This window comes from Carlito syrichta, unplaced genomic scaffold (assembly GCF_000164805.1).
Source record: "Carlito syrichta isolate Samal-C Ts95f unplaced genomic scaffold, Tarsius_syrichta-2.0.1 Scaffold303213, whole genome shotgun sequence".
In the NCBI taxonomy this organism is placed as follows: domain Eukaryota; kingdom Metazoa; phylum Chordata; class Mammalia; order Primates; family Tarsiidae; genus Carlito; species Carlito syrichta.
In genome coordinates this window covers 210,928-225,807 of record NW_007247309.1, presented here as the reverse complement: position 1 = coordinate 225,807, position 14,880 = coordinate 210,928, and the positions used below count along the sequence as shown (strand labels likewise).

Below are 14,880 nucleotides of genomic sequence, written 5' to 3'. Positions count from 1 at the left end.
ATTTAGGTGCTTTTAATGTTTTGCAGGTGTAGTTAATTTCAAACATAAAATGTAAGAAAAAGAGCTTATCGATTTTTTTCCACTTTAATATAATTTATTACCCAAAATATATTATTTTGACATTTAGTGATTTTCAGTTTTCATATAATCAAGCATAGATTATATCGTTTTCTGTAACAAGGTACCCATCCTTCTTAAAAGTTCAGATTTCCTGTCCTAGATATTAACACATGGTCCTATACATTTTATGCTTGAATGCATAGGAAAATTACTGTTGTTACAAAACATCTTTGTTAATCTTGGTTTTTCATTGGCTAATAGGCAGCTCTCCACAGGATTACTGTATCTGCTTATTAAAATTATTTAACTTTCTATACTCAACATTTAACAATCCTTTATAATTTTATGTGTTTCCCTAAATAAATTTCACAAAAAAAGTACGGAAATGTGTACAAGACATTCATTTATTCTTACTACTTGTGATTTGGACAGGAGAGGGGTAAGGCCTTGGGCAGAACCACTTCTGTCACAGAGTGGTGGAAAAAAAATAGATTGAAGTAAGATTCAGTACTGAAAAGCTGTCACTCGGTCTGAAAATAATTAATATTCCTTTCACTCACCAGTTAGATATGTGCTCCCAAACCACATAATCTCTATGCCTCAGTGATCATTGTTGCCATTTCAGAGCCTCTCATCAGGGTGACATCTCACACCAAAATGATTTCTTATAAATTAATCTTGATAACATGACAGTCTCAGTAATTTTAGTGGAATGCTTTCTCTTGTTTTTTTCCACAGAAGCTGTTGGCTATTTTCTTTATAACTTGATTGACAGCATGAGTGACTCAGAGGTACAGGCCAAGGAGGAGCGTTTGAGACAATACTTCCATCAGCTGAAGGAGATGGTACCATTTCATTTTTTGCTATATAATGCCTGTCCTGCCTGACATGTATCTATTAGATTTGAAATTGCTGCTTTTAAGTACAACCAGACCACTTCTCAATGACATGCAAGAGTTGGAGACTTAAATTATGTCTGAGATAATTTCTGTTAGACAAATTTCAGTTTAGTTGTCTAAAACTCACAAGGTTTTTTTTTTTTTCTTCCCCCCTCCCTTCCCTTCTCACAGAATGTAAAAATTCCTGAAAATATCTACAGAGGCATTCGTAATCTCCTGGATAGCTACCATGTTCCTGAATTGATTAAGGTGTGTGTGAAATAGTAATCAACTTGATAAAATGCTTAATTTATATATAAAATATGTTAAAATTTTATATAAATATGATGTTTTTGGCCAAAAATAATTTTATTTCAGTGGCAGCTATTGAAACAAAGTTTTCATTGATTGTTAGTAAGTACTATTTATATGTTGAGGAATATATTTAAGGCATTAATTACAGTGATTTATAGAATATTAACAGAAGTTTTGCAAAATTTGGAAAGATGGGAAAGTAACAGTAAAATGAGGTGAGACTTCCCAAATTTGCTTTTGGCATTTGCTAATACATTTTTTCATGTGTTTTCTAATTCTGTGCTAATTTAAATCTCACTTTTAGGATGTTAATATGTTGACTGAGAGAGAGAAGATAGACTCTCGAAAAGTAAGTAGGTTTTTAAGTGGTTCTACATTCTATAATATCCATATTTAATGACAATTCTAGATTGTGTCCTTATAAAATCAGTTGTTCCTAACATTTTTATCATCTTATATAAGAACTATGAAGTTGGTAAAAACCTTTTCCTCAGAAAAACTCAGAAAAATGTAAGAAATTTGCATATATCTCACAAGATTTATTTACTTCTGGAGTCCATCCCCAGGTCTCCCTGTTAATATTCCTATGGCATTTATGACATTTAGGAAAGTAGAAAGGAACGTCAGTTTAAAGAGATGAATGAAAAGGGTGCATTTTCTTTCTTTTAGTGAGTTTTTATTTCCATTTGTATAGACTGTGCAACCTACATCATCTGAGTTGGAGTCTACACTTGAAACACTAAAAGCTGAAAATCAGCCTATAGGAGATGTCCTAAAGCAACTCATATTATTGCTTTGTTCAGAAGAGGTAACATTTGTTTAAATATTTTTAATGTTTCCAAGGTAAAAAATTATTTATAGATAGCAGTAAGCAAAACCAAATACAATATTTACAATTTTTTACAATTGATTATTACCTCATGCTTGTAAAGAATGCAATTAAATGAAAGGTTAACTAATTTCAGCTACACCTTGAATGGCATGTTTTCGGGTTGCTGTAGTTTGTTTACGATAATCTGCAAAGTGAATGATAGTAACAGCTGTGATAGGTTTATCATACATGCCAAATGTCCTTTCAAGCCATGGCTCCGGTCTCTTATATCTAGATTGTCAAGCAACTGATACATGCAGTAGTCATTTGCAAGTCAAATATTACTAGGTTGTTAATGTAGGGATTGAAATTCCATTTTCCTGCTGGAAAAAAGCTCTTTCTGAGATAAAGGGTCTCTTGCCTTTTTTCAGCAGGCGTCCAGCTGTACTTTATGTTCATTTTAGTGTGTGTCTGCAATTTGTAGGATATCACTAGACTTTTTTTTTCAGTTTCTAGTTCAATATGATTTGTTCATAAGCATGTGGTTTTAGGGAAAAAAATATGACTAAGATTATAATATGATACTGTTAATTTCTGAGATATTTCTTCATATTACTTGAATACCAAACTAAACTGGGGAACTTTTCAGTGATACATATTTCTATATCTAGAAATTGGATTGTGAGGCTGTTTGTGAATTATTTAATCTGGAAGTATTTTTCTTGTAGGTACCATACATAAAACCGCAAACATCAGATTTCGTGTAAATACTGGCCTGTGCATATCACAGATAACAAATCTTTTAACCCCTACATGTGTATCTGATATGCCTGCTTTTTAAAGTGAATAAAGATACTGAGCGACTGGATAAAGTTGTTATCATGAAACTGTTTATTTTGAAAGTTCTTTGAACTTTCTCTAAACTCTGAACATTAAAGCTAAAAATGTGATATTTTTACCCTCACATTGATTGATTTCTTCTTTCTTTTTCACTTCTGTCCTTTATTTCAGAATATGCAAAAAGCCCTAGAATTGAAAGCAAAATATGAATCGGACATGGTTGTTGGTGGCTATGCAGCTTTAATAAATTTATGCTGTCGACATGATAATGCAGAAGATGCACTGAACTTGAAACAAGAATTGTGAGTACCCTGGCACTGAAATAAGCCATCAACATTTATTCTGATATATAGTCCTTGATATATCACCTCGACTGAATATTACTCTCTTATATAATTTGGAAAAATTATTTTGTTGTCAGTGATTTTGAAATTTCATAGTATAAGGGTCTTTAATTGTGGCTTGTTTTCAGCAAGGTGTCTTTGTTACAGTATGATAAAACATTCTAGACCTTAAAGCTAAGATTTTTTTTTTTCTATTGCTTTTCCGTCTGCACATCACAGCAGTGGTGATGGTAACTGTTTCATGAGGCATGATGGCATTTTTCTTTCTATATTATAGTGTTAATAAAATTCTGTCCATTTCTCAGGTTTCCCATTCTGGCAGATTTATTAAATAAAAATGTTTTTGGGTGTTTCAGTGTTCGTGATGAAGGTTTGAATCATTTAAAGCCAAAGAGGTTCTTCATTAGTATCTTTGCAGATGGAGTGATGTAGTTATATGTAATGTTAGACTTTTACATCTAGTCACTTTGAATATAATTACATGTGAATTTATGTATGACTTCAAAAAGAAAGCTGAAATGTAGAGGCCGATGTTAATAACAATCCAGACCTTCTAATGAACTTCTGGAATGAGATAACATAGATATTGGCAGTTCTCTTTGCAGTTTATTGACTTTTAACATTATATAAATGGTGGCTTTGATTTTTAGTGACCGTCTAGATTCATCTGCTGTCCTTGACACCAGCAAGTACGTAGGCCTTGTAAAAGTATTGGGAAAGCATGGCAAGCTCCAAGGTAAGCCTCAGCACATAAAGAAATATGTGATGCAAGTACCTTGCCACTGGAATAACATGTGAATTGATATTAATGGTATATCATGTCCTGCAAAGTGCTTGAACACTTTGCATACAAATTTGCATGTGAATCCAACCAGAGCTGCATGGACAGTGTAGGCCATTAGTTTTAATGGATTGGCAAGCTTGTCATTTACATTTGCACAGCTCAGTGCCTTTTGCATTTCTGTAGCTAGTTTTTATTAGCATTGCTGTTTGGATTGAGTTTGAAGATCATGACTTATGGCACAATTTGCTTATATGCCTGCACTAATGACTTTGTCTTTGCTTAAGAAGGTCTGAAGGCTGAACATAAAACCTACAAACGTAACCACATACATAAGAATCTGAATTTTGCAGTAGCCTTTGTTTTAATTTGTAATAACATTAATAAAGTATATACTTTATTAATAACATAATTAAAGTATATACTTAATTAAAGTTTGTTTAATAGTTCATGGGAATAGCATAGCTGATTATATAGCTAATTTGCATACTCTGATTTGCTCATTGTTGAGATAAATGCTAAGCCTAATATAATTAATTACACTTGACAATATAGTCTTAGTATTTTGCTTGTTTCTTAACTTTCTGATTTTTTCTTTATTTTGAAACTTGCTTTTTCACCTTCCTCTCTTCCTTTGATTTCTAGAAAAGGTTCTTGTAATTTTATTATAAAAAAATTGTATGGGGAAAGTATTAGAATATTGAATTTTTTTCCTAGGAAGGCTTTCTAACTTTTTATAAGAATTAGCCTGTTTTTTTTACAAAATCACTTTTTATAAAGAGGCCAAAGCATTTTTGTCTGTGTCATAATTAAAAACAACATTATAAAAATGCACTTATTCCATATCCTGAAATGTTTGTTTCTGCCTTCCTAATGAAGCTTAATGAATCTAATGTATTAACATGCAGTCTTTTGGAAAGCTTTCATTGGCTCTGCTTGGCTAATTAGTATCGACATAGCAAACAGGCCCTATCGGTATCAGACCATTAGTCTGGCTGTATATACAGTGTAAACACATCTTTATTATCTGGCCTCCTGACAAGCCATCTGCTGAAGAAACAATGGTGTGATTTAGCAGATGTTAGCTCTGAACGATAAAAGCATCCATTTAGGAGGATCTTACAGCTATAGGGCAGACCGTACAGGGTTATGTGGTGCAGAGTGGGCACACAGTCCCTATCTATAATTTGTAGTCAAAGTTGCAGGGAAATGATAAAACCATGCTATTGTGGATTTATAATTGTAGTCTCGTTTAGAAATGCAAGTAGTAATTAACTTGAAATCGGCATTATACACTAGAATTTACATTCCTGCTGGGCTTGAAATGCTGTTTTAATAGCAGTTTGTTTTCCCTACATGAAATTACCTAAGGGTCTTTTGTGTTACTTCATTGTAGATGCTATTAACATTCTAAAGGAGATGAAAGAGAAGGATGTTCTTATCAAAGATGCAACAGTCTTGTCCTTTTTCCATATCCTGAATGGCGCAGCTTTAAGAGGTGAAATTGAAACAGTAAAACAGTTGCATGAAGCCATCCTGACTCTAGGGTTAGCAAAACCATCCACCAACTTAAGTTCCCCATTGGTCACTGTGTACCTGGAAAAGTAAGTTAGTTGAATTTTGAATTTTAAATATTGGCATTAAAAGAATGAGTCTATTAATTTTGGAATTGTACTTTGTAAATACTCTGGTGATGAGGAAGCCTTGGAGGTCATTTGCCACAGAATAAGAGGACAAATAAGGACTAAGTGACTTTTAAAACCACCAGTAACCCTGTGGCCCTGTGGCTTACTTCTCAGTGGAATGATTTCTAGTGCTTTTTTTGTAGGAGTTTGTGATGATTACATGAAATTGAATTTAGTTTTTCGAGTTTTGAGCCTAATAAGTGTTACTTATTAATATAAGAAAAAAGGCTCCTGTGGGGCTTTTGATTATGTGTCATGACTGTTACTCGTAATACATGTAGAAATACTTCTCCAGTGTTCCTTTTCTCCATAGGATATTTTAGTTACAAACACTAATATAGTTATTCTGGCTTTGATAAATGTTGTATAAAATTCCCCTGTCTTGTGGGAAGATGAACTTTGTTGATAGGGCAGGATTTACGGAGTTGGAGCATTTTTCTGTTTGAAATGCTCATGTTGGTACTCAGTTGAAGGCATTATTTGCAATGCAAATCATAAAATCAGTCTACTCTTTTGTATTGAGTGAAACATTTTAGTAAGATGATTAAGTACCCTTTATTATCTTCTTTTGCATTTGTTTTTGTTTTCTCTTTTGCTTTTTAAATTTCCTAGATCTTACCTCCTTGTCATCTTTTCCATAGCTTAACACAGTTTGTAAACTGCTTATTTTGTGATTGGGATTTTCTGGTTTCAAATATGGACCTTGCCCTATCAATGTCAGGGGAAAAATAAAATACTATATGTTTTAACAGTTCTTATTTTTTCCCCAAATTTTGGTGGTTTTTTCTTAATTTATTAGGGGGTATAATTAATTGAATTTGATGATTGATTTAGTATTGAATTTTTAAATGTATAATAAAAAACATCTCTTTTAACTAGCTCTGTTAGGAAATGCAGGTATGCACGCGCATATGAAATAATTCCTTAGCCATCCAATCGAAAACAATTATCAAGTTAAATGATTGGCCAACTCTTAACCTCCACAATCTCAGCATTACATCTTTTTAAAGGAGTAGTGATTCAAACAATTACTGCATTATTGAGTTATCATATTCACAGCCAACTTTATATAGAAATCCTATAATTAATATGCTTCCTATTAGAAGTTTTTTGATTGTTTAAAAGACCCATCTCTGCAAATTGCATGTGCAACTCTGCATAGGGATTTGAAAGAAATGGGCCCTGTGCCCAGAAGAATTAGGCCCTCCTACACTACTGGGCAAAAATAAAATAATTGCAGTGAAAGTGAGGCCACGGTAGAAAAGTATCTTACAAATAGAAATACTTTGAAGACAGAGGAGACGTGAAAGTTTTCCGAAAGAGGTCTGCAGATGGGGCTCATGAACCAAGGAGAGCTTGCCCAAGGGAGCACGAATTCAGATGTTAACCTGGATCATCCTCTGTGCTTCTAACTAGACAGTACAGTCAGATATTTCTGGGTCTCAGTCAAATTTGGCTTTCCTGTCAACTGGGCTAAAGAAATCTGCATTTGTATCTTTTCTTTTTTGGTACCTTACTGCTTTTCAGATACCCATCTTTATGTTTTATTTTTGTTTCAATTATTACCTTCTATTTTTATTTGCCTGTGTTTTATTTTATTTTTATTATTATATTTTGGGGGTAACTATCTTTACTTTGCAGAGGCAGTCCCCCTGACAAGATATTTTAGTTTCATCTATCATAGTAGAAATGTTTTGTTGACTCTTTCACTCATGAGAATAATAAAAAAAAAGGAGATAAAGAAAATTTCATATTTATAAAATTGCAGAAACCAGTAGTAACACTCATATTTGGGGGAAATGTTGAAGTAAAACATTAACTTCAGGACATTTTTCCAGTTGTGTTTTCTGCATTAGCTAATTAATTCAGAATCATGACAAATACTAGGATTAAGTACACCAACGTGCCAAAAAGTCCACATGTATTTGATTTGATTAAATGTGTTTAATCTTCAGTAATATCATGTAATTGACATCAGCAGGTATGAGCTCATCTGGGGAGTGAGCCTTATTTATTCAAACTTCTGATGAAATTATTATAAAAAACATTTCAGAACATTGTAACAAATTTTCTTCCTTTCATTCAAAAGCAAGCTTCTTTTTGGCATGTCATTGCAAAAGACTCTGAAGAGAATATCACTTTCATATTGTAATTCTGAAGCAAATCCATGAGATGAAGTTCTTTAGGAAGACAATCTTGAAGATTCAGTACATCTGGCAGGGCACGGTAGTTCATGCCTGTAATCCCAGCACTTTGGGAGGCAGAGGCGAGATGATTGCCTGAGCCCAGGGGTTCAGGACCAACCTGGACTACTTGGCGAGATCTTATCTCTACAATAAATTTTAAAAAATTAGCCAGGCATGGTGGCGCACACCCGTGGTTCCAGCTACTTGGAAGGCTTAGGCGGAAGGAACACCTGAACCCAGCAGGTCGAGGCTGAGGTGGCCGTGAGCGTGCCACTGCACTCCAGCCTGGGTGGCAGAGTAAGACTCTGACTCAAAAAAAAAGAAAGATTCAGTAGATCTTAATTTTGAACTGACTTTTCCAGCATTGGATAGAACACAGGAGAAATTAATACTGTGTTAGTTTGTATTACTTGGATAATGTAAAAGAGCTCTGTGGGTATAGAAATAATATGTTTTGTTTCTATTCATTTGTCAAGGGAAATCCAAAACAATAACAGATTTGGAAAATCATAAAGAAGTTGGTAAACTGCTTCTGTATTATCAAGATGATAATACATTGAACAGAAAATTGAAGACAATGTTTGTGTGTTTCATTTACACATTACATTACAGTCTCCAAGCCATATCTTTACATATAATCCAAATAAAAATTATTTTAAACATTTTCTTTGGTAACTATTTTTAAATGTATTTCTTTTATTAAAATCGTTCAGGGAGATGACAGAGATCCTCTATATTAAGGAAGAAAGGAATGTTTTAAAATAGGTTTAAAAAGCTTTTGATTAGTCTTCATTTTATAGTAAAGGAAATGAAATTAATAAAGTGGGTCATCATATTTAAAAGCATAAAAATTTGTATGATGCAATTTCAGATTCACTTATTTTATACATTGATCCATTTTGGTTTCATTACATGCATTCAAAACAACTGAAGCTGTTTAACTGGATTATATTAGTGCAAATGATCAAAGCAGCTTTAATTTCTGCTTTCCATTAAGGATTTTTTGGGCTGATTTGTGCTGTAATCTGTATATGTACATATGCATTTCATGTAAGTGCATCATGGACTTTGTATATATAATCCTCCCAGAAATCTTGCTAAATTAATCTTGAGTTCTTCATAAAGGTCACAATTTTTCTAAGGTGAACTTTTAACAGTATAAGTTTTGAAACTCACTGTAACACTTTAATATGTGTCATAAATGGGAAATACACTTTTTAAAATGCTGATTATTCTGTCATACATGCTCCCCTTCAATTTTAGCATCTTCATTTGTACTGGATACTTTTATTATTTATGGGAATGCTTGCCTTCTAGAGTAAAACTCTTTATGTGCTGAAAGGAAATTAAGGAGGTTTGGCTTTTTTACTCCATTATTGCAATTAAGAATTTAGCATCATCAGTGCCAAAGGACAAAAACTGGTTCATTTGCCCTGGGGGGACAGGACAGTGATAAGATGATTTTTCGTCAAGGATCATTGGGTCGTAATTAAGTTACATTCATGGCTATTGCTTTTTGAAGGATGATTGGTAAATGACAGGCTTCATGTGCTTAGTACGGACAGTGTGCAGTAGGGTTTTTTTCTCCCTCTGTCAGAAAATCCTGTTGAGCCTGATAATGTAAATGTGGCATTTTATTCTGAACAAAAGAGCAGGGAAATGAGCTATCTTGTCTAATCATTCAGTTGTTTAACACCGACTTCTAGTTTAGACTCAATTGGCTGGAAAGCACTTGACATGTGAAGTTAGTGCTGTTCCGAACGCATGTTTGAGTAAATTTTAAAGTAAGTGACAGCTAAATTGTACCTAGGGAAATTACAAAGCCTTCAACACAGTTAATTTTTTGGGGAGGATTAGTTGTAATTGCAACACCAGTCTCCTTGAAGATTCCTCATTTATAGATGATGAACAGAAGAAAAACAGCTCTTTAAAGTGCTGGTTCTCTTAACAGAATAATTTTTGTGAAGAAGATGGTTTCTCCTGAATTGATTTCTTCCCACACGGAACATCTGCTTAGGATTTGTAGAAGAGTTGTTTTTAGGGTGTTGAGTTTGTTTTTTGTTTGTTTCTTTCCTTTTTAACCCCCCCCCCCACAACCCCTCTTTTCTCTAGTGATTTCAGATTTGAGAGCTTTTCAATCAGGAAGTCCTTTAGTTAAATTGCCACTTCACTAACACTTTATGTGTAATGTTGAAGCACTTTATTCCAATTAAAAATCAATATTTGTCATCTTTTTTGTTGTTTAAGTATACTCTGGATTGGAAAGTTGTATACTATAACTAAAGAGACTGAGTTTAAAGCCATTGGTAGGTGAATAGATAACTGTCACTCATTATCCTTATTTTAACAGTTTAAGGTCATATGAGACATATTTATGATTTTTACAGTTATATGTATTGAGGAATTTATATGAGTTAAAAGTACTTTGTTTCTTGGTACTTTGAAGTAGATATTTTTATGATTGGAAGATGTCTGGTGAATGTATGCCCGCAAACTTAGATCTTTCCTAGTATTGTTTTTCATTATAGCCCATTCTTCAATTTCATAATGAGGACTAAAACAAGAGGTCCCATCAGATTTGCCGCTTGAAACTTGCCTTTTTGGATGCCACCCTATGTATGGGGAAACATTACAGTTTGTAGTGGTTCTGTGTGTGTGTGTGTGTGTGTGTGCGCGCGCGCACACATACATACACATAACATAGTTAGTCGTGATCCCTTAAAAAATGAATTATAGATTCTAGAATGAATTTTGATATGGGCCAAGTAAGTCTTTTCAAGCTAATAAATATAACTCTATTATAAGTTTTCAGATTACTTATTGGATCCAGCCTATTAAATATATGCATTCTTAAAATTTTAAATGTCTTTATTTTATAGACTCATAGACTTTTAGTAAAGCTTCTCTTGCTAATTTGTATCAAATAAAGTACTACTTTTTAAAATGATTGTTCTTTATAAGCATATCTAGTTTTATACATGAAGATTATACAGTTCATTAAAATTTTGAGGGGGGTATCTGGTCTCTAAAATATCACAGTAGATTTTTTTAAAAGAGATACAGCATAGGAGAGTTAATTTTCTTTTAGTGCTAATTGTGAAAACAGTGACTAAATTTTTATGAGGATGGACTTTTAAAAATTTGTTCATAAAGATTTAGAAGTTATGCTTACATGCTAAAATAAGCATGGGCTCAGTGTTGTGAATGCAGAATTAATATAGCAACATTAATTTCTTCAAAGGATTTCTTCAAAGGAGATTGTTATTTTTGAGTAGAGTTTTAAGTTGCTTCTAGTATACAAAGGAATTCACAGATCACTTTAGGTCGCAGAAGCTAGTGTTGTTCTACATTTTGACTGTTGAGCAGTTTTCTCTTTTCTCTTTTGATGTGCTTCCTTTACTGATTTCATTCTACCTAATTAAAGTGGTATTTTCACATGATGATTTCCTCTGCTTGTGCGAAACACTTGAGTAGATGTGCCTAGTGAGAAAAGATACATAACACCTCACAGTATTAGAACTGGGAAGAAACCCAAAGGTCCATGAGGTCTGCCATTGTGATACTCTGCTTTTCATCGCCACTTCTAGAAATGTACCACATTGCCACAGTAGAGCTGCCCAAGTGCTCTAATCATTTGAGATTGAAATCCAAAGTCCTATGAGTATACAATTTTCATCACCTAAGTTTTCAAACTTTAGTATGAGCAATTAATGATGACATAAATTATGTGAAGCATGTACATCTGTGCTTTTTAAAATGATATGATTCAGTCATGAGTTCGAATGTAGATAATATGGACTAGTCATTTAGTTCATTTCTGTCTCCAGAACAGGGTGTATGAAGTGTTGCATTACAAATTTCTGATTTGTTTTGTTGGCAACCTAAGAGCAGTAACCTTGTTACTTTCAGTTACTAACAGATATATGAATCATTTCCATTTCGCTATTCTTGTCTTTTCTGTTGTTGTTCTGAACATGTATAATCTTCAGAAGTGTGTATTTGAAGACCAAAGACCATTAACATGTCGTTTTGATTGACAGAACAATTATTCATTCATTTATTGATAGCTTTGACCTAATGTAGGGGAAATATAATTGAGACAATACCATTCTTGTTTGGGAATTGATCTGAAAATGCAAATCTTGCCACTTAAAAAAAACCAGTATGTGTTAGTTTTGCTTTTAAAAATGTTTTAGCAGTTTTTCATTCAATGGAAGTGTAGAAAGGCAATAACTGAACCCGTGTCTGAAGCAAGGGAAAATACTGATTATATAAAGCTTATATCATATGTGGTAGCTACAGTACCATTTCTCCTGTATGACAGTAATCTAGCCTGCAACATGTACTTGCACGTTTGAAATTAACCTGTAATTTGTTCTTCACCCCAAATGACAAAAATTCAAATGACTCTGTGGGGTGCCAGAAGATGTACTGTAAACAGGGTTTAGTAAGGGGATATGGTAGAGTTCCGTCAGGATAGGCTCATTTTCACTGTGTCAGTATTATTGCAGTAAAATTAACATTCCTCGTTCTATTTTACTTTTTTAGTATATCTTAAAATCTTAATCTAGATAAAATAGTAATTCAGGGTCAGGCTTGGTGACTCAGCCTGTAATCCCAGCACTTTGGGAGGCTGAGGTTAGTGGATTGCCTGAGCCTGCGGGTTCAAGACCAGCCTGGGCAACTTGGTGCGACCTCATCTCTACAATAAATCAATAAAAATTAGCCGGGTATGGTAGCACGTGCCTGTAGTTCCGACTACTTGGTAGGCTGAGGCGGAAGGATCGTTGAAACCCAGCAGGTCGACACTGGGGTGGCTGTGAGTGTGCCACCGCACTCCAGCCTAGGTGACAGAGAGACTCCAACTCAAAAAAAAAAGTAATTCAGTCTAGAGCAGCATAACATTTGTGTAATGGACAAAAATGTGGGGATTTGCTTGAACAAAAAAATGAAAAAAGACTTTCTTATGAAAACTATTTCTAGTGTGAAATTTATAGCCTCTACAACAACTGACACTAATTTTCACTACTTGTACTTAGGTCCATGTCTCTCATCATACCTCTTTTTAAAATACATTTCATATTCTTCTTTCAAAAATCTTTTGACTTCTTACTCCAAGTTGTACCACTTTATTAGGTTATTCAAACAACAGTGCTTTTAATAAAGCATTATGTGTAATTAGAAATACTGAGCTGTTAGTGAGAAGTTTAGGGACCTGGTTGCTAATACCTTCCTGTTTACCTACTAGCCTTAGGCCAATCAATTTCTAGATGTCTCAGTTCCTTCATCACTTTCAAAGTAAAAGAGGTGACATGTAGAGTTGTATCACATAATCTCTTTTAACTCTCCAAGGTCTTATGTATATCTCATATTATCATTTTCCTTTTAAAGGAAACAAGTAGTTTTTGAGACCCCACAAGAATATATTTCTATGTTCTTATTATCGGTATATATTAAATATTAGAATTTTAATACAGTTTTTCCTATCTTAAAATGTGTATACATTTTTTAACACCCTCTGTATATTTTTATTTTTGTTTCTCAGCACATGAAAGAAGCCTTGATTTTCTAGTTAGAAATAATTTTTAAAAGCTTACTCTTTAATGAAAAAAAGCTTAGAGTTCTCCTAAAATTCATTGACCCAGAAGACTATCCTACTTTTAGCAGTAGTACATTCCTATATATATGAAACCTGAAGTTTTTTCCTACTTAGCTTATAAAGTGGCAGTATGACAAATGTGATAAAGTTGGAAAGTCCTTGAAAATTTCTTAATAGTTTCTGATAAGCATTTGATGAAGTTTACCAAATCTGAATTATTCAGATTCAGGGCCATAAAAGCACATTAATAGTTGGAAAAAATATTTGACCATAATTCTTGCTTTTAGAAATAATGCATTCTTGTGGCAACTTACTGTATAAAGTCAGATTTTATTTATAATAAAATCAGTGAATGCCTTCATCTCTTGGGACCATTTTTTTAAAAGTACCACTTAGCAAGTAAAATAAATAAAAGATGAAGCAAGATAAATAGTAGGCCGCTAATGATGAACATTTGTATTTCTATAAAAGTTTTTTTTCTTTTTTCATTTTGGCTTTGTGCTTTTCCACCTTAAGTAAAGCTCCGTTGTTTACATTCTGATTGATCATTGTATAGCTCTGTAAAGTATTACTGAATTTGATATATTGTATTCATTGTTAACTTTTGATGCTTCCAAGGGATGATTTGCCTGCTGCTCTTGAAGCCACTATTAACTGCTATGAGAAATATAAGATACTACCAAGGATTCATGATGTCCTGTGTAAACTGATAGAGAAAGGCGAGACTGATCTAATCCAGAAAGGTTAGTCACTAATATCTTAATGTAGTTGGAATTTTTTCCCTCCATGTTTATTTAATTTTGATGTATTATTGTAAAGAGAAACTTCAGCAGAAGGCAAGAAAAATGAATTGAATGGAAAAGAATTGAAAAGTATCAGGTAGACTTTCAATATTACAGATATTCTTGATTTTAGTAACTGTTCATTTTGAAAAGTTACTCCTCCATTTTTTTGTGTGTGTTCTACTTATTGGCAATCTATCTTTATGAAGATTTTTTTTACCCTGATCCTCATGGGTCCTTTTAGAAGCTGGTCTTAGGGGCTTAATGTCATACATATATACAATTAGATAAGTAATATAACAGAAAATTAGTTAATATAGTTATAATTTTTAAGTTCTTAATATTTGTCTTTAAGATAAAGCTTTCTTGAATTTGTCTAGAACTTCATATGATACTGGGTTTCTGTTTTTATTCTCCTATATGTATTATTTCTTTCCTCTCTAGCAATGGACTTTGTGAGCCAAGAACAAGGTGAAATGACGATGCTATATGATCTCTTCTTTGCCTTCCTACAAACAAGAAATTACAAAGAGGCCAAGAAGATCATTGAGGTGTGATTTTTAACTACAATATTCTAATTGTACAGCTATTTAGACTCT

The 14,880-nt window shown here is 33.3% G+C and overlaps 1 protein-coding gene across 1 annotated transcript in view; it reads left to right on the top strand.

Annotated features, from left to right (window-relative positions):
* Positions 1-14,880, top strand: part of LRPPRC (leucine rich pentatricopeptide repeat containing) — a 106,993-nt gene that overhangs the window by 42,657 nt on the left and 49,456 nt on the right. Inside the window, exons 16-24 of the mRNA XM_021712369.1 lie at positions 799-905; positions 1,131-1,208; positions 1,558-1,602; positions 1,948-2,061; positions 3,076-3,206; positions 3,899-3,984; positions 5,426-5,633; positions 14,118-14,242; positions 14,726-14,832. Of these exons, the coding sequence (XP_021568044.1) occupies positions 799-905; positions 1,131-1,208; positions 1,558-1,602; positions 1,948-2,061; positions 3,076-3,206; positions 3,899-3,984; positions 5,426-5,633; positions 14,118-14,242; positions 14,726-14,832 (1,001 nt within the window). The remainder of the gene's footprint in view (positions 1-798; positions 906-1,130; positions 1,209-1,557; positions 1,603-1,947; positions 2,062-3,075; positions 3,207-3,898; positions 3,985-5,425; positions 5,634-14,117; positions 14,243-14,725; positions 14,833-14,880) is intronic.